Source organism: Ruditapes philippinarum, unplaced genomic scaffold (genome assembly GCF_026571515.1).
Source record: "Ruditapes philippinarum isolate M1 unplaced genomic scaffold, ASM2657151v2 ctg575_1_1_1_1, whole genome shotgun sequence".
Classification (NCBI taxonomy): Eukaryota; Metazoa; Mollusca; class Bivalvia; order Venerida; family Veneridae; genus Ruditapes; species Ruditapes philippinarum.
In genome coordinates this window covers 234,169-255,179 of record NW_026857358.1, presented here as the reverse complement: position 1 = coordinate 255,179, position 21,011 = coordinate 234,169, and the positions used below count along the sequence as shown (strand labels likewise).

General features: G+C 31.3%; 1 protein-coding gene across 1 annotated transcript; it reads left to right on the top strand.

The window, feature by feature from the left end:
• The first annotated feature begins 11,988 nt into the window (after positions 1–11,988).
• Positions 11,989–20,764, top strand: LOC132749486 (pituitary homeobox x-like). The gene is made up of 3 exons (XM_060739234.1): positions 11,989–12,543; positions 17,793–17,995; positions 19,502–20,764. The coding sequence occupies exons 1-3, from the start codon at positions 12,354–12,356 to the stop codon at positions 20,030–20,032; spliced, it is 924 nt and encodes a 307-aa protein (XP_060595217.1). The 5' UTR covers positions 11,989–12,353; the 3' UTR covers positions 20,033–20,764.
• The last annotated feature ends 247 nt before the right edge of the window (positions 20,765–21,011 follow it).

The window sequence follows — 21,011 nt, the reverse complement described above, 5'->3', positions numbered from 1 at the left end:
TGATATTTCTTGGGTTTGTAATCTTCAACACAACGGTAAATCTAAAAAGCAAGGATTTACACCAATATTCATCCTGCAGTTTTAGAAATGAATTCCAGAGGATTTTCTATGAAAGTTAAGACTCAACTTGTGTAGTTATTCATGTTTAATTCAAGAGAAATACGTTGATTTTTTTTCGAGTGTTTATCATCATTATTCTTTAATTTAAGGTGATTTTTATACATGAGAATTTAATTTATTACATATTTTCGAAATCTCAAGATTACAAAACATTGCAATAAAAAGAAATTTTATGAATGTATTCACAACTTTAAATTCGTGATGGAAATGGTTGTGATATGTCAAGGAATTCATGAAAGAAAAAAATCAAAACAAAATAAAACTTTATACGGTAGCATAATATTATAATGATTCATGTAGATTTATCCGCATTACAGTGTAAAATAACATTAAACTTCTATAAATGTTTTATAAGAAAACATAAATTCATATGATTGTGTTTTGATCAAGAACTATTGTTAAATTATTTATAATACGATCGAGTTAATATGCAATCCTAATATTCTGACGCAAAATGAAGTAAAAAATAAACAAAAATGATGAAAAATGATTAAACTATCTAGATTAAACATTGCCTCTATTAATAAAATCAATCTTACGGCTAAAACCCTCATTTGAATAGCACCTATTGCATCAAAATTCTTCTTACATTTATTTCAATTAAGTTCATTTCAAATTAAGCGAAAGCTTTGATTTCATGCCATCATTGGTAAATTCCGTAAAGCCGGTCTGTTATTGATGCAATACAGAAGATAGTGTCGTCCTTCCTCATGAATACATTGACCAGGAGATTCCGTGTTTGGTTATATTACAGTTTTACGAGAAAGCTGGGCGATCCTTTAATCCTGCGTATAATGAAGTTATATTGCGAGGAGCAGACATTTAACGTTGCATTATTTTAGCAGAAAATTGACTTTGTTTCCTTCCGAGAATTGTAATGTTTCGGAGCCAAAGAGAATGAGAATTTTCTGCAGGACTAGAGATGGCAATATTGCGTACTCTCGCCTCATTTATTCTGATCTAATGTGCGGACACATGCTGTTTTCTTATTGAAATGTTGATTTTATTAGAATGACTCTTGCAGCTAAAATGTTAAATAAATTTAGCAAACGTTAGATTGGAGGGGAAAATAATGTGTATGAAAACTAAGGCCCGTAATGTAAACAATCTTTATCTTAAAGTGATTCTATTAAAAATTAAATGCGTTATTTATTGGCCGTTTATCATCAAATTATTGAATAACTTTACGAACATGATACATAATGTTTTTCAAGAGATAAAACTGATTTGTCTTTTTAAGTTGATAACTTTGTTCTGTTCGTTTATAAGTTCTTTTTCCGTTTTTTTTTTACTTCATCTGAAGTCTGACATTTTATTATGACACAACAGTAAACGAATAGAAAGCAGAGAGCACTAGGTTTAAAACCTGGAAATGACAGAACTCCAGTCTGATATAAGGTCGTGTATCACCTGATCAATTACATCTAAAGTTGTTCTTACGAGACACGAAAGCTGTATGTTTGAATCCCGCCATATGCGAGAAAGCGAGTTTACAGAATTGTGATCAGTGAGGTCCTCCATCACTACAGTTGACCAAATGTGTTTTCATGTGTTACTCAAACGAGAATATTGGAAATATAAACTACTAGTCTATGCACAATTTTCTTTTTTTACTTACTATTTTTACACCAACGTCCTTGTTAACAAAGTCCAGATATATAAGTATAGAGTATAGACCTTTTACGATACGATATTTCCATAGAAACGGAAAGAGCATTTCGCGCACGCGCATTCTGCGTAGGGCAATAACGAAAGAATAGATTTTATCAATGTATACAGTGTATAATAGAATAAATAAAATGATTCACGAATGGTTAATTTCTTTACAACTTTCTAGAATTCAAGAATGTTAAAACGTACTCCTGCAAAACATAACGAAAACATCAGTTTAATAATAACAATGTTATGACTATATACGTATACATATATGTTCATTGTGACAGTGGATAATGCAACAACAATGTACATTGTAAAATTCGTCACAATTATCATAATTTACTTATTTACTTCGGATACATAATATACCCACATAAATCATAGATGATAATACTAATAGATGTAGTTATTGTTGTTGCTGTTGTTATAGTGAACTGACTGTTGGCAAAATATCAGTTTCAGTACAAACTGTTTATTACAAACAAGACCATTGATTCCCTGCCTATATTACTCATACACAGAACAAAGTCACTTTTCTAGCTTATAAAATACTTAATAACCTTTGTTAAATCATCACAAAAAATGGTTAACTTTCTACTACTGATGCTCAATAGAAATAAAGCATTAAATAATGTATGTTGTGTATGGTTAAGAGCTTATTTAATAGTAAATTAGATGAACGTTTAGCTAGAATGAGTTTAAGGGCTATTCAATGGCTAACAAATTGACCTTCTGTTTAACAAAAGAAATTACCTTATAGACCAAATAAGTTGTCCGTCAGTCTACGTTAACATCTCCCCAATACTGTATTACCTGTAACCAAACTTAAAAATGGTAAATGGGTATATTTGTTGCTTTTTACTATATAATACCTCTATTAGACGGATCGTTTATAATACGATATCTATATTTTACATTAAATATAATTGTTATTTGTTTTGTCTTCGACAGACGAGTTGAATTTCTGAGAAGTCTACGAATAAATAAATAAATAAATCAATCAATAAATCAATAAATAGAATAAATAAATAAATAAATAAATAAATAAATAAATAAATAAATAAATAAACAAACAAATAAATGAATGAATAAATAAATGCCGCAATTATTTATTCAAAACACATTTTACTGATTTCAAAATTTTAAGGTATCTTCACAGAAATGAAACATAAGAAAGATAATGTCAATGTTTTTGAAGCAAGGTATCACACTGAGAAATATAATTATTACAATAAAGAAATTCATTCTTAAACTGCAGAATTATAAATAATGTATAATTCAAATATACAAATCATCTCTCTATCCCTTGTATGTAAATAAAAACTACACTGTTTTGAAGATAATGATTAGGCTGGTGCCAAACGGGGCATTAAATTATTGAGAAAATTAGTAAAAATTAGAAGAATCTTGCATGCTAGAAATCTGAGCAAAGATTATGTTTGAACATCTCGTGTATTAGCTCATTACAGAATTTCAATAATGACAAAAAATATATAGGATAAAATGAAGTTAACATATCTCTAAAGCAGAATCAAAATACTTTTCCTTGCGTAATCACTGATTTTGATGTCCTTTTTTCAATTTGATTACTTGTGTAGAATATGTTCTCTCATCGTAGACCGGTATCGCACCGCTAAATTACGTTGTAGATACGATGGTAGATAGACGGTAATTAATATCTGCAGATTTGGATCTAGATCCACTTTAGATTGTTGTTTATGAGAAGTTGTAGACGTTTGGAGCTCTCAATCAAGTAGCACGGTTATCAGGGTAGCAGGTAGTTCTCCTTTTATCTCTTGTGTAACATCTTAAATGCTGTCTGTCAATTTACAATCATCGTTTTCAACGTTGCGTTATAAAACAGCAAACTCCTCTGATGGCGCAATGTGTGGTTGGCTCCCATCAAATATTACAATACTATGAATGATCCTTGGTTGATACAAGTTCACATTTGTTTGTCATTCAAAGTAATTGTACATTGTAAAATTTGAGACACTTCAGATCCTGTAAGTCAATTTTTTTAATAGTTTTATATCATTCATATAATGCTCAAATGAAGGTTTATCATTATTGTAAGTTCCAAAAAAGCATTATTTGTAAAGATATTACCGAATTTACATTTCATGTTAACAAAGGGAAGTAATTAGAAATTTATTTTCTATAATGTCTAAGAAGAAATGAATGCATATATTTTAATGATTACATATAATGTGGACAAATATTTGCAGTACATATTTTACATATACTCCGATGTTTGAAAATTGTTTTAGAAGCATTATTATATACATATATAAAATTTCACTTAAGTGTGGTAACAACCTTAACTACAACATACAGGATCTTTAGATTTGAGAAATTTAGAAATAAGACATTGCTGAATTTAAAACTACACCGTCCGAAAGTTTAAAAATGACATGAATTCTTTGTTTCAAAAATGTCGGGGTATTTGAGGAGAAATGCTCATCATTCGCAAGCCAGCTTGACAGCTTTCTCCTCACAGTGGTTGTGCACAAATGATCCGAAGGTCGTGGTCTTAAACATTCGGCCATGTACGCTCCTAAAAGGAGATCAATAAATGATATATGAATAAAACGTGTTATGTATAATTACTCTACACACATACCAGACATGAATTTCTGTCTGTTTTGTATTCATAGAATACACTTGGGTACATTCTCTAATATCAATGAAATATTTTAGAAAATATTTTTTTCTTCCATTTTTCATAATTCCACATGAATAATGGTTTCTTATACATATAAGATGTTTAATTTTTATTGTTGCACCTTACAAAGATCTTAGGACTATTTGATTGTATACATCTTGATGATAGGTTAGTTTGATGTGCCCACAAAACAAGATAGTAACAACTTTGTAGATGGTGTGCGTGAATATGTTCTGTTGTTAATAAAGAGAAAGTAAGCTAGTAACAATATTTCGGCGACAGACAGAGCCGTGAAAACTCTTTGATGAACGCTTTATTAACGTTATATGTTTTCTTTATGGGTATAAATTATAACAAGGATGTTAATATACATATTCGATTGCATAAAATTAGAGCTATAAACTCCGTCAGATACTTTAACAAAGTCATTACAGGAACGCGCGTACAAATTCCGAGCATGTTAAGTTTCTAATTAGCGATTTCAGTTTTATTTTCTTAGAACCTTTATTCGCGTAATCCCCCCAAGAGAGAAAATATTTGTTGGGGATCATTTTTGTCTACACTGAGACAATTTGGAATCATCCCAGAGGCGAAAATGCCGTAAATGTTGGCAAGATTGGTGGGAGTCCACGAAGCATTAGACTTCATATAAACTTGTGATCATTATAAAAGGGGGCTGAAAAGTGTAATTCCCCCTTTTATTAATTAAATACACCGGAACGCCTCCTGCTTACAAAACTGGAGTAATTAGATTGTTGAAGTAACATCTTAGATGCTAGTTTTACGTTCCTTTCATTATAGGGGAGAAACATTCAAATTAAAAGGGATGTTGGCAATTAAATTGATGCTTTTACAAATGTTTTTACATTTCAATGTTGTAAAACAACAAGCTACAGGTGCAGTTTTCACTTTATGTAATTTGTTTTGATGCCATCACTTAAGACAATTATGTTTTAAATTACATTCTGCCTTTTGGCGAGAAGTCTTCAAATGAACGTCACCTTTTTCTGCCTTCCATTTGTGTATACGAGTATAAGTATACCAATAAAACTGTTGTAGCAGACGACAAAGTGGTATTTTGTGGTTGGCGTCATTTTTCACAGTCAAACAGTATTTATTTCCTACAGCATACTTTAAAAATCGTCAGAGTTTTTTAAGAGTTTAAATCTCTTCCCTCTGTTAGTGCGTAATTTCTCTGAGCTTTACAACGAGCTTAAATTTTTTAAAAGTGTTTTTTTTTTCCTTTTTTTTCCTTCATATTTTATTCTATTTTATTTTCCGCTTGATATCGTGTCGGCTGCGTTTCCTACTCTAATGTTTCGCTGGTTCCTTTTAAAATTCCACAAATTCTATTTTCTTTGATAAAAACGTTGATAGAATATATCCAGTACAATGTATAACTTATTTTTTTGTAATAAACGCAATAGGGATTCTAGAAATGAGTGGACTGTATATCAGATTTTGAGATTTGCCATTACAACAGAATGTAGGTGACTTTAAAATATCCCGATAGTAATCTATATGAGGTAGTAAACATTTCTGACCGGCGTCCATTATGTCTAAACTTACCAGGTTCAGATTATCATTAAAATTGTTGAAAGTTTTTCTGACCAAGAAATTGAAGACATGTCGGCGCCGTGGGTTTCACCCTTACATCAATGGTATATATGTTTTAACGTTAAATAATAAATTAACGGTTACTCTCTTTCATCTAACCGCATTAAGCACCCTTATGGAACTAGTATCCCGTTGAGGCGCGGACACAAATGAGAGAAAACATAAATGTTTTATAGAGGTAAATGATATTCATAAACACTGGTCATAATGGATTTACTGGTACTTACGAACGTGGTCATATATTTTACAAGTGTTTTTCCCACATTAATTGTTACGGTTACAGATTTACTAACTCAATTTTCTCTCCTAGCAGCGTGTTTCTAAGGAGATTTCTTGGTCCAGTTATATACCTTTAATGCCCAAACCGCTACTTGAAAAGTTGCTATTATTGTACTTTGTGTCGTTTTACTAGTACATATCTAAAGTTCAAGAAAGTAATTGGTGAACTTTTCAGGTTTCGAAAAGAAGCAGCATTTGTGTTGATTGTGATATATAGTATGATGGCAATTTCCAGTAAAAAAAGACATAAAATCAAGTTCGTTTTTCTGTTTGAAAAAGCTACTTGCATTTGAAAGCGTTTGCACAGTATTACATTTCATCCGCAAATAACAAGGATGTTATTCTACGTTTGATTGGTTTATGTCAAGAAGTGAATAATTTTCCCATTCTTTGTCAATTTTCTAAATGTTGCGTAGGAAATAAGCAAACTTTTTCGGAACCACAACGTAACAGATCTGACTGACAATTGTTTCGTTAAAGTGTAAACCTTTGAGACCAAGGGGCTCGTCAAGGAGGACCACTTTAACCGCCTTTGTTATGCTAATTTTTCAGACGTTGGAAAAAGTCGCCACGAGTGTTCAATTGTAAAATGGAATAAAATGCTGCTCAATTGAGAGCCTACTTAAATCTTTTCTGCATACTAATACAGATTTAATGTCAACTAAGGATGTTTGGTTCGGATTGAATGTGCCAAAAATCTGTCGCTACAATGCTTAATGTCTTTGACGGAAGTTTCCGATTCTCTACTGTTAATAACAGGAGAGAATGTGATTTTACTACGTCTGCAAGTTTAATAGCGTAACATACATTATAAAATACGACAAATATTTTCGCACAATTAAAGAAAAAAGACCAATTACAGTTAACATATTCTTTTATTGTTTTGATTATGCCAGTATTTTCGTAAATAAATAGGAGCGAAAATGCCAATAACCTTGAGGGGAATATCGCACGAAATTGAGAAATGTTTTCGTTCAATGTGATTCTTAAAGTATAACACCTTCTACGACGTTGACTGTTTAACAATTATTTTTAAAGAAATATAAGAAATAGACACAAAGCACAAGTGACACAAATGAGAAATATCTTCTTACAAAAATATCATTTTTCTCTCATTATTATTAGTAAACTGTAATTAACACCAAATCTTTCATACTTGTCCATACCAGGTTGGTCTGGACTTTCTGTCTTGATTATAACATATCCATAGTAACTATTTGCTGAATTATCATGTATTTATCTAAACATATTCACGCATTTGTATTGATAACATATACCTATTCCGACAATATTCTACATTTTCTTAATACGGACGATAACGACATTGGTTACGAGTTGCGCGCTGTTTAGTTAGTGTCACATTTCAGCATTGCCTAATCAGAGATTATTGGGCTAGTGTTGTCAATGAATACAATAATTCCAGCTTCTTGGACGTTCAACCGTTCTTGTTGATGTTATCTCAACACTATTACAATTAGTTTATGACATTTCTATTGTTCTACTTTATGAGCAATTGTATTGTCTCTGAAATGTTTATGTTTAAACCGATACTAATTAGTGTCACTTGTAATACAAATATTGGACAAAATACAAACATTTACAGTTACACAGCACAACATGTGATGACAAACTAATCGTATAATTATCATCTCTCTATCGATGATCTTGCTTTTGATAATTGACAAATTGGTGCAACTTTTCAATCTGTAGTTAATTTTCGGTCCCATGGACTGTTAGTCAACTTGATTGTCTCATAACGATATCCCGAGATTTTAGCGCGTGCAAGACGCGTGCTGGATTCATCACGTGACCTCATGGGAATTGTCCATTCATCTTCAATTGACAACTTCTGACCACATTTTCTGCATCCCGAACACAAATAATGAGTTTGTAAATGCCATCGTATGCCAAGATTATTGTCGATTCGTTTCGCTCAAACAAACAATTTATTTTCTTATTGAATTTAATAAAAAATGATCATAGCTACTGCAGGCATTTCAACTGTCATTCCTTTATTTAATCCCCCCTTTGGTAACTTTAAAAAGCAAGTATCAATTCGACCTCAGTACAATGAGATGCGGCTTGTGTTAATCGGATAAATCATGAAAGGGTCGACACGACTCCAAAATTAAACTTTCGCCATGAACGGCGTGGCTAATTCTTCCTATTTTTTCAGTGTATTAATTTACTAAATGCAAATATGTGACATTGGACGATCAGAATAAATATTTTTCATGGTAGGGGTCCGTTTGATGAGATTTATTTTCACCGCTTGACTATTGTAGTTAACAGATGAGCTGTTTAATATTATTAACCTTTGTTCACACTAACAGCATATTTAGCTTCTTATTACCCCACCTACGAACCGGTGTCATAGACACATATTCACTTATGTTTCAGTCATATTGAAAATCGGACAATTCCTAAATTCGGATAAGCTCAATATTCTTTAAAAGGATATAGAATAATGAAATGATTACAATGAATTGTTGTTTTTATCCCAAATTTTCATTGACAGTATTTAATTTAGACAAAGTAGAATTTTATTTGATATAATGCTGTTAATGCGATGTTCAATGTCCCAGCAGAGTGTAACGTGTGTTGGTTATTCGATTTGTTCTACCCAATTTCTTCTTAGATGTCGCAATCTGTCCAGTCCCTGAGCTATGATTTATTAGTGATGATTAGTTACAGAAATAAGACTTAGACACCGGCAATGCCAATTGGGAAATGACACGAAATTGCTATTATTTTCCCTCAAGTCTCTAACTTTTCAGATTTCATCAGGCAGTGTTGGACAACCTAACATGTTTCACACTTATATACATGTATGTTTGAGTCTCTACATATATTCTAATATGTAAGACTTTTATGATTATTCAGCTCATATTATTTGTTTTCAACGTATCTTTCGTCTGACGAGAATATATTTGGCAATATTCTGTGGGTGACGTAGATTTAATTTCAAATATGTCATTGTTACATTGTGACATATGCAAAAATACTGACTAAAATATAAATTATATTTTAAGATGTTAGTAATTTTAATTAAATTATGAACATTTTCTGACGAGGAAAATTTCTTTATTTTGATAAAGTACAAATTTATTATATCACCTGTATTTTTGACATATAAAGAATATAATAACTTTAATTGATAAAGTATATCATTCGCCTCGTCAGTGGAGTCTTTTTGATGTCCCTTTACACTGTCCGTTTTCTTTGTTTCTTTCTTTTTTTCTTTTTTCTTTCTTTCTTTCTTTCTTTCTTTCTTTCTTTCTTTCTTTCATTCTTTCTTTCTCGTTTCGTTTAACATTTTCCCTTTCAATTTTTTATTTACTCTCTGTTTCGGTTTGATATTTTCCAAAAACTAGTATATTTTTCAAATCATAATTATTTGTTTATATATATTTTATTTACTGGTTGCAATTTATTTGTGTGATATATGTGATATTAAATGGACGGACCGCCGAAAACTTGCAGTAACACTTTTCTACTTTTGTATTATCTTGATGACATACATGTCAACATAAAAAAGTAAAAAAATATATCGATGGATCAGATAAAACCAATATTATATCAAGATATTTTCACTGTTATAATAAATTGTTTTTGATTACCGGAAATTCCTGTCACTTGGGTGTGTACTTTCTTTAACAACAACTTGTTCTTCTTACATATATTTTCAAATAAGAATTAGATATTATTGTTGTTAAAAGTTGAATAACATTTTTTAAATAATCTGCATTCTGTATTTTTTTCTCAAAAAAAAATCAAATTTAACGAAAATGTAGAAAAAAAGTAAAAATATGAAATTAAAAAGTGGGTCTTATCTTTTTTTAAGTATGGTCATAAAATGTTGTTGACATCTAAAACTCTTTAAATATGCGCTTAATTTCTATTATGTTTCTTTCATGCTTTACTACATTGGTTCTTGTCAAATATCAATATTGATAATCAGTTCACGCTATCTTATCATTACTATAAACCCTAATGTGTAAAAATAAATCCCTGGTTACTCTAAATCGATTTTTATAAATTTACGAAAACCAATATATTACGAGGGCATGACCAATGTCAAAATATATAAATAATGTCAAAATCCCCGTGCAAACATTGTCGATAATTGATTTAATAATGCTCACAATATGGTTAATATCCACACGGCCTTTTAGCAATCAATTTTGTGTAACTAGGACAATACACAAGAACTTTTTGTTACCCTGATAAAGATATTAAAATGAAAATGATTAATCTGAATTTGGAACTTTTGTCATAAATTATGACAAGTTTATATTTTCTGCCAAAAGAATTGTGCGGCAAAACTTACTATAAGACCCAGTAACATTGTACGCGTGTTTAGATATAATCTCACTAAAGATAATTACGTGATCTCAACAAAGATAATGCACAAGTGTGTGGTGCTGGATGTTATCCTCGGGTAAAATTTGTCAACATGGAGAACTACCGTTTCGTACCTGGGTGATGAGGTCCCTAATTGCAATCAGACAGTCCAATTGCCCAGATTAATCCGCCAGTGTAAACACCTCGGGCAATTTACTTTAAATGTCTTTGCGCTCAGTTAAAAAGTACCGCGGTCAGGTCAAACGCATTTTCTGATTGAATTATCGTAATCCGCAGTGGAAATACGTTTATCCTCTAGTTTTTTTAAAAGCTATTCTCACGTCACCTTAACCGTGCCATTTTACACGTGAATAATGTAATCGACACCTATTTTGATGCAATGTGTTTGTGGCTTCCGAATATATATTCCGTGTATATTACTCCAGATACAGTCACATGTAATAGTTTGTATAAACATATTAAGTTATACAAAAGATGGACCGGAAAAACGAGAAAACTATTAGTTTTACTACGATAAAGCACTGACGTATCTATTTTACCCTGTATATATCTAAAGAAGTGCAATTCACGCACGCACACGCACGCACGCACGCACGCACGCACACACACACACACACACACACACACGTACAATGACATTATTGTTTTTATTTTATTTTTGTTTTATCCCGAGCATCCGTAAATTATGGATATCACAATAAAATATGTTTTTATCTTTTTAATATATTTTGACGTTGTACGTCATACAATTTAAAAAAACCGTAATGTTAATTAAAAAATATTTGTATTATGATGTTGCACTTTTTGTCTACACGATTAACTAGATTGTCAAAATTACAGAAAAAAATGCCTTTGTAATTTTGTAGACATTTTTGAATTACATGAAATAACAAACGTTACATAAACCGTATAAACCTATTTAATTTGTTGGAGTGTTAATATGAAATAGCTTCTTAAGCGGTGGCATTGAAACAGTCTTATTACTAAATAATTTCAACGCTTAGGGCTTTAACATGGCCTACTACAAAATATTCTTTGTATTATTCCAAGTAATTATCGGTATCGTGATATTACAACTTTAGGATAAAAAGATTCTCTTCTAAGACCTTAGATGCGCTAGGACACTCTGAATTATGCAAATTTTTATTTAGATAGCTCCGCAGATAAAGACGCAGTGAACTGTTATTGGCTTAACCGCCGCAGTGGGCTGTCCGATATATACGCTCTTCAAATCTGAGCGCGTGACGTCACAAATCCTCGTGAATGATAATGGTTGAAATTTGTAACGTTTCGATAAAGTGCTGATTTATCCGCGGCTGATCGCATTTTAAGCTTCTGTAAACATATTTCACAAGTTCGAGTCGTCGTCAGTTTTATATACTTATACAGGAAAGTGTTTTTGTCTGTGGCAATTCTTTTTATTACTTGGAATCAAGCGCTCTTTAGGGAAAAGTGAAATTTCAAGGGGCAATTAACAATTAAAGCTGAGAACTACCTACTTAAAACTAGAGAGACTCATGAATACATAGTGTGGATAGATATTATTTTCTCACAAGTTGTTAACGAGAAAATTCACATGCAGGAACACTTGAGCGGATTATATCAACACGTTGCTAAAGGATCGAACCCCTTAACTGGCTTCGTGTAGTAAATGAACGCTTTTAATGAACCCCTGTGTTATCCAGAAGGACTAAGAGCTTGTCACACTAGAGACTCGAACATTACTATGCATCTAGAGACCATACCGGCCGCAAACCAGGAACACACTCATCACTCCGCGTTAAACACGAGCCTTAACAGTTCCGCTTCATCGTCAGACATGGCCGACTCAAAAATTTCAGGTATGAAAAGTTCCCGGCCGCCGACGGAATTATTATTACGCTATTAACTATCTCAAATGTAAGCTTTTATAATATTCCTAAAAGAAGTTTCCATTTGACTTAAAATTAAATGCATTTCATTGTTTACTGTTTCTTTATTTTAAAAGTTGAGGATGCAACTTACAAATACTATATATACTCGATCTTATATTTTCTTCACTAACGTTTCTGAGCATGCAAAAGTTTGTTATTTTATTAGGAAAAGAGACCTTTTCATTCCAAAGATTTTCTTGTAAATATTTCTACCTTGAGACATTTACTGCGCTTGGAAATACGTACAACTAATTAAAAAATGAAATTAAAAAGGAACCGGAGCAGAAAGCAATTTCATATAGCTGCATTTATTATCACAAAGTAATTATCAAAGACTACTTTGATTAATTTGTTATATTTTTTATGAATTATTTGTATATATAATTTTGTAAATGAAAATTGTTTACGAAATGAAAAATACAATATTTTTATTATTCTGTAAGACATAGGATTTTTATTGTTTCAATGTGAACATAGAGAAATGAATTGTTAATGTCCGTACAGTCATTATAATTTAACAATTTACTACGCACACACAATTTTAATTATGCAAAACTATATAAATGTTCGAATTCCTTCACAATTTTTATTATAAGTATAGCGTATTTCAAGTGATAATTTATAAGTATAGCGTATTTCAAGTGATTATTTTAACGTAAATGTGATATGATTAACCACGAGTTTCACAATTTGCGCGCTATTATAGTAAAAAAATTATTTGCAAACTATTTGCAAAGATGTTTGCAAAGATGGCCAACTTTTAGAAGTAAAAGTGCATGTAAAACACTGTTTGTAAAGGTTTAAGGATTCATCATTAAGTTCTTATTTTATTTTTCTTTCTTAACATATTTAACAGAAAACCGGCTACCAGGGAGAATCGTTGATTTTGTGGATTTTTAAAAGCATATAAATATTTTCATTTTTTTAAGTTATTGCGTCTACAAAATTATTCTTAAAATATTGCATGTAGTTCTAAAATCGGGTTTCTGTATGTGTTTAAAAGGAATTATTTTCTAATATTTAACCGAATGCTAATACAGTCTGGACAAAAAGACATTATATTTATATTGTTATTTTGAATTTATGATAGTTCTATATGACGATGTACTACATACAAACCAAAAGAAGTAAATCGCATTTCATTTCTTGAAAAAAGAAGAATAAAATGAAATAAAGAAATAATGATGAAATAAAAACGTTTTAATACCCTTAATATAAGCTTATTCTTAAACTACGAAGAAAATACGATGGAAATAAAATGAGAATATAATACAGCCGTGCTGCGCTCAAAGACGGCGGCTCAAATCACGTCGAGCCGCGTGCGACTCTAATAACATTTATTTTATGTTAAAATCTTTCACAACGTTTCCCTTTTCAAAATTACCCGTGAAATCCATATACTTTATAAAAAAAACCCATGTTAAACTTGTGAGTTGATGAAGCCGAAAAAATGCTACGCGCTATTAAATATATATTTATGTTTCTCATTAATTCGACAGGACAAACCTCTCGTCGAAAATCATGCTAAGAACTTGCATAGTAAAGTATTCTAATTAAGAGCTTTGCTCATTTTTCCGCTGGGAACAAATTGTTTTCGCATTAGTTTCACGAAATCTAATATAGATCGTAACATGCGTTTTTCAAACGAATTAGGAATAAATTAGGGGTCGTATCATTCAAACGAAAACATCAGAAATGACGGAACAGGGTAAAAGATTATCGGTAAAAATGTCAACTGAATGGCTGGAGAGAATTGATGTCGTGTAAAGAAAAGATAAATGCCAGTGACTTGTGTTTTCTTTATGATAATTTGGTAGAAGGTTCTGATGGAAACATAAGATTACTTTGTGTATTACAATTATGATAAATGTAGATACGTATCTTTTTTCTGTCGCCCTCTCTCTCTCTCCCTCTCTCGATCTCTTAGAAACTCATTCTGTACATTTCCTTGAATTTTATGCATATAAAACAGACGACAAAGAACTTGATATAAACATATTATCCAGAGTTTCTACGACAATTGCACGCGTGTGACGCACATTCCGTTTGCTTTATTTTAACAACAATAATTCTATTTTTATTTTCTTCTTATTATTTTGTATCAATTATTTCACACATTCTTTTTTAACAGAGTTTCAGAACACAAACACAACGGCCTAGTTTTGTTTGGAAATATTGATGTATTTGTTTTACCGCATTCTCTGTTCTCTTTGTTGAATTTTATTTCTTCGCCTTCGTTAGAATAAAAAAAAACGATAATATAATAATAATAATAATAATAATAATAATAATAATAATAATACATGACAGACATTTTATTTAATTATTTATTTAAATATTTATTTATTTATTTATTTATTATATACTATTCATTCATTCATTCATTCATTCATTCATTCATTCATTCATTCATTCATTCATTCATTCATTCATTCATTCATTCATTCATTCATTCATTCATTCATTCATTCATTCATTTTTATAAAATTAGACTTTAAACCAAATGCGAATATTTACTGAAATATTAAAGAATTATTAGTATCGAACTTACATTATGAAAGAAAATATTTTTTATGTTTAAATTAGAATTATCATTATTTATATTTATTTTATGTTAGGTTTAGTTTTGACGGCATGAACGTTTTTTTTTATCGGAAACTGTAGCTAAAGAAAGAAATATGTCTAGAAGTTTAAGTTTTAGTTGTAAGTAAAAATTATGACACAAAAATGTTGACTTTACTCGCTGGCACGAAGTTTATGTGGAAATGATTATTTTTCTACATGGGATCGATACATGTTAAGACCATCTGACAAACACAATTCGACTGAAATATCCAATTTTCTGACTACATCAATATGGAACCAATCTTTGTACCTTGTTTATTTTGTTTCGCTGTCAAAACAAGCAGTATGTTCTTAACATATATTTTGTAACTCAAGTATCTCGACTTTAAAACTGCTTGAAATTGATGTTAATAGCTGTTGATATTACATAGCTTTATCCAATTACGTATCTCTCCCCACTCCCCGGGAGCTGAAGAAGTCCCGCAGCACGCCATCTTTCTTCTGCGACTTCTAGATGCGTTCGGCGGCCGCAAGATGGCGCCCGTGAAACGAAGCCGCCCGCCAATCTAAGTGGAACCTGCAATATGTAATAGGAATGTAACTTTCTATCTCCACTATCTCCGGAGAAACAATTAATATACCAAGAAAATATTAATAGTCTCATTAAAGTGAAGTATCCATCGTAATTTTAATCTTTTTATTTCAAACGAATTTAAATTAAAGGAAAATTAGATGGAACAACTACGGTAGGCTATCGAAGGTTAATATCATTAAGTCAAGGTACAATTTGTTTGAACGCAAACCACCGTTATTTGATAATCTAATGATTCGCATCTATTCTAGTTCTTTTATTTTTTTTAATCTGTATCAAAGTTCTTCATCACAAACTTTGCTTCACTATGATCTGTTAACGTAGACATGTGTACTCGATTATCAACAATTTGTCTAGATGCCTCCTCCATTATCTAATGGTTAAATGTTGTTTTTAATTAGTAAAACTTTTAAGTGTTGTTTTTTTCAAATGCAAAAGTATATTTAAGTATAAAAGATGTACAATTTCCACGGAAATAAAGCACGGTTAATGTTTTGTTTTGTAATGTGCATATTTCTAAAATGAATGGATGAAAATGCTGACAAATAGCGAATTGTATTTAGACATGGTTTACATTGGCAAAAGAAGGTGCACGTGTTCTGAATCATTATTGTTGATTAATGATACATTAACACTATATCTCTTATATAACTGTAAAGGTAAAACATATATACATGTATATATATTCTAACTTTACAGTTTTCTGTCGCCATTTTAACAATATTTTTGTCATTTCTAAAAGAAAAAAAAACTGAAATTTCGCGTTCCTTTTAAAGTTACGATCGGAGACACACTTACTTTAAAAAGAAGGAAAAAACACTGTGATTTATTGAAAGTTTTAATGATAAGTAACTTTATAGGTACTTATCAACATTTATATCTTTGATGCTCTCAAATTACGCGAAATTCGTTTTATTGGGCCCAGAAAATATATTTGGAGATATATTATATACTAAATATCTACAAGGATTATTATCTGCTTGTACTAAATAAGCAAAGGCTTTTTCCGAAATCATTTTATCCGGATGTTATCCAATAATTCAACTTTAAATTCTGCAAAATTACATTGTAAATAAACCCAAAGAACAATAAATCATACAAAAGTGTCTCTTGTACCGGCAATACTTAGTGATTTTTGACTGGCGCGTTCATGTTTTTGGGCACAGGTTATCTGTTTAACGTATTGCTGGTAATATTAGACCATTATTTATGGATAAAGTCAGTGACTTTGTTTGTCTTTTTGTCTGTAGAAATTTTAATAAACTCGGGTAAAGGAGAATCTACGAGAGGCATTATTGATTTTACTAAGACCACCGGGGTTTATTAATTACCCCAATGACTTGAAATTAACCATTATTTAAAATATATACAAAAAGCATAACGTTTCTGTATCACGATTTTCTTTAAGTTTTTTTTAGTAGTTAAAAATACTTCATAGATAGCTAATGTCATTATTTTTACAGTACATATTTGCTCTATTATTTTTTCTGAGTCAGAAAGGGGCATGAGAGATCCACAAAGTACTTGGATAAAACTTAAACTCTTTGTAGTCAATGGTTCTTACAGAGAATATTACTTCACGGATGTATTTTTATGCAGACAAGAATTCACATGAAATTACTTTAAACAATCAAAATCAAAATATTCGAAGGTAAAAGCATTGACACATATTAAAAATGCATTATTTCTTTTTGTATTTCAGTGAAGTTTTGCATTAATCACATAAACTGATATTACAAACGGAAATATAGAATACAGTATCTACGAAAAACAGAAAAAAATTAAATAAATAAAAACAATCAAAACATAACAAAAAGGAGAAAAAAAACAACATTTTTTATTCAACGATTAGTTTATACTATGTTTAAAAAGCTATACTTTGTATTTTGGTTTTATTGAAAGTCATCAAACTACATTTAATAGGATTGTGAATGTTGATAAATAAAGCTGAAAAGGTAACGCAATCAGATAATGTTCACCTTCCGAAATCAATAATTTGTGTATGTTTGATATATTACAGAATCACCTGATATGAAAGTAAAGAATGAAACGGACACGAGCGATGACGACAAGAAGAAGAAGAGACAAAGAAGACAGCGTACACATTTTACTAGCCAACAACTTCAGGAACTCGAGGCGACGTTCGCTAGAAACAGATACCCGGACATGGCAACACGAGAGGAAATATCGGCATGGACTAACCTCACCGAGGCTCGAGTCAGGGTGAGTGTTCACTTGGATGTGGCTCTGTCATTTAAATAATGTAAAAATAGAATAAAAAGGGGAAAAGAGATAAACATTCTTGTCACAAGAAAAATAAAATTTATTTTCAGGGTCTTTTGTGAATTTTCTTTATTCTCATATTTCATTTTAAAATCCGACAAATTACATAAAATATTACTACCGGGTATGTTGTGGATATTAAATCTGGATAATTGTATATCTCAATATTTAGAAAGAAAAAAAGTTATGGAATATAAAATTGGATTAAAATATCAGGTGCGCATTTCTAGTTGGTGTTGAAACTGCGCTGTTTTCCATGTATTAAAATATTATACACAAGAAGCGGCCATCGTCATGGATGTGCTAAAACCACATTATATGATTTGAATTGCACCACGGGAACACGCGGTCTTTAAGTGTTGAATAATTTACAAATCATTCTTTAATGTACCATATCCATTTTCGTCAAAGACATGCTAATATGTTCTTCAATTGATCAGTTTAAGCGGGATTTTCTTAAGGATATTTTAAGCCCAAACACAATTGTTTGGATTTTGCAGCTCAAATATAAGGTATTTTTGAGCGAGGCTAAATTGGTAGGCAATTACAATGTGTAACGGTAATATTTGTCTAGTAAATGTCGAAAATCCACCTTATATGATCTTATTATGTTCTTATATCAGTTTAGGAAGCGAGAAATTTGCTGTTCGCACGTATAGACCGTGTTTTATCGGTTTGGCACATTGGTGATGATTTTCAACGATTCTTGTAATTAGATAAAACCCCGATATATCCCGCATATTTCGCTTATCTAAAATCACAACCTTATACCATGTAATCGAGAGAGGTGGCTACCATGCAGTTTTTAAATAGTTTCAGCGTTAAAGAAGGCAATATTTATGTTATATAAGTATTTTATTTATACTTATATATACCTAATTAGGCACGTTCCAAAATGTTTTGGCCAAAGGCGGTTCAATGAAATATTCATAAAATTAGTTAAATCGCGACGGTAGGTTCTCACCTTAAAAGATATATTATGTAAACAACTCAGCTAAAAAGATATATTTGGACGGTCGAATGACACAGAAGGCCAAAATGAAAGTTTATAAGTTTCAATCATCCTCGCCTGGATGCCAAAGATAACGTGTAAAAAGTTGTGCTCAAGTGTCCAAAAAACAAGTTTCGTGCTGGTTTAAGTGCAGACATATTGAAAAGCTGTCGGTAAATTTTGGGCCGCAGTTTCTTTCATGCTTAAGTTGCCGATAATCATTTCAGTAATTAGTATTGTCAAAACACGTCTATATGGTAAATTGCGTTTCCACAAATATGTTAGCAATTTCCTACATTAGTCTTTATGTAGGCAATTATGCAAAAATTGAAATGGGAAACTTGAAGGAATCTTGTCAATGTTTTTATTACACATGCGTTACGCAAGAAGTATGTTTTTATTTTACTTCATTATGTTTAATGTCATGTAATTGTCGTTTTATTTCTACTATACAGGTCTGGTTTAAAAATCGCCGAGCAAAGTGGAGAAAACGTGAACGCAACATGGAAACGTTTAAAACAGGATTTGGTACCCAGTTTACCGGACTCATGCAGCCAACATTTGATGACAGTTTCTACAATGGTTATTACAACAACTCCTGGGCAACCAAAGTTCCGAGCCCACTCGGCTCAAAGTCATTTCCATGGGGTTTCAATTCAGTAAACCCCCATCTTTCATCCGTCGTTCCATCACAGCCAATGTGTTTTTCTTCACCATCTACCAGCATCAGTTCCAATATGGTTAACAATGTACCAACAGTTCCAACCAACATGAACAATCCAAATTCCCCGTGCCCGTACGCAAGTCCCGCTCCCCCATATATCTACAGCCCTAACAGGGACACGTGCACAAACAGTATCGCTGCACTAAGGCTCAAAGCCAAACATCACTCTACTAATCCATTCACCTACCCATCAATGTCTCCACGTCAACAGTCACTGTCGGCATGCCAATATGCCACCGTCGGTAATACAGGAACAGTGTGATGATGATCATGTCGAAATGTGTAATATATATATATATATATACATACACCTAATCAAATTGCTCGAAGGTGCAAAAGATCTGAACTGTATGAAAAGAGATCTGATTGGATTCTAATCTTCTACGTTTACTAACATTTCTATAAATGAGGAAGATTTATTTATACTATGTTTTGAATGCGAACTGAATAAAACAGTGACACGTGAATCACATGCTAAACATTGTATGATAAATATAAAGTTTAACTGAAATAGAAATATTTTCAGTGATGAGGGGTAAGATAGAACAGTGTATGTGTACGCGTGCAATGTGGAAATTTGTATGACGATTTAATTTAGATTATTGGTGCGTCTTCCACTGCTAGAGTGACGACTGTATCAAACCTGGGTTTCCATAACATACCGTAAGGTAGACTATTTGTATATTCTTGTTATCGTACATTGATTTATAGATGTTATTAAATGTGCTTTTAAGAAGAAACTTTGTTATGCATTTAAAGACAGAAAGAATTGATTGAACGGTGTTTCTGTTATAGTTGCACAACCATATTATTTGCCAATTAACTGTGCAGATATAATTAGAAAGGCTTCTAAACTTTATAAATTCTTTTTTCCAGAGATGTATATACGAATACAAAAAATTGCTTACTTTAATCTGAAATATTTGAAAGATAGCTAAGCAACCCATACGTAAATATCATTCTATATAGCTTTTGCTGTAAAAGTCTTTTTTTTTTATAAATAAGTGTATTACTGTACAAAGTTTGATTTAAAATCATTTAAGATGTGTAGATATTATTCAAACAGCACTATCTGTCAAGGTAAACGTTTACATATATATTATTAGAGTTTAACGAAAGAATAAAGCACTTATACAAATTTTATGTAATGCATGGCAAAAAATATAAATAATAATAATGTAAAATTATTTGTATTAGTGCTTTTAAACATGATATTTATTTGTTTTTTGTATAGATACGAC

What these genes read in the sequence shown, in the direction of transcription:
- LOC132749486 (XM_060739234.1), top strand. Translation starts at nt 12,354, where the DNA reads ATGAACGCTTTTAATGAACCCCTGTGTTATCCAGAAGGACTAAGAGCT. An exon ending in GGCCGACTCAAAAATTTCAG is followed by an intron (nt 12,544 to 17,792) that starts GTATGAAAAGTT and finishes GATATATTACAG; the next exon opens with AATCACCTGATATGAAAGTA. An exon ending in TCACCGAGGCTCGAGTCAGG is followed by an intron (nt 17,996 to 19,501) that starts GTGAGTGTTCAC and finishes TCTACTATACAG; the next exon opens with GTCTGGTTTAAAAATCGCCG.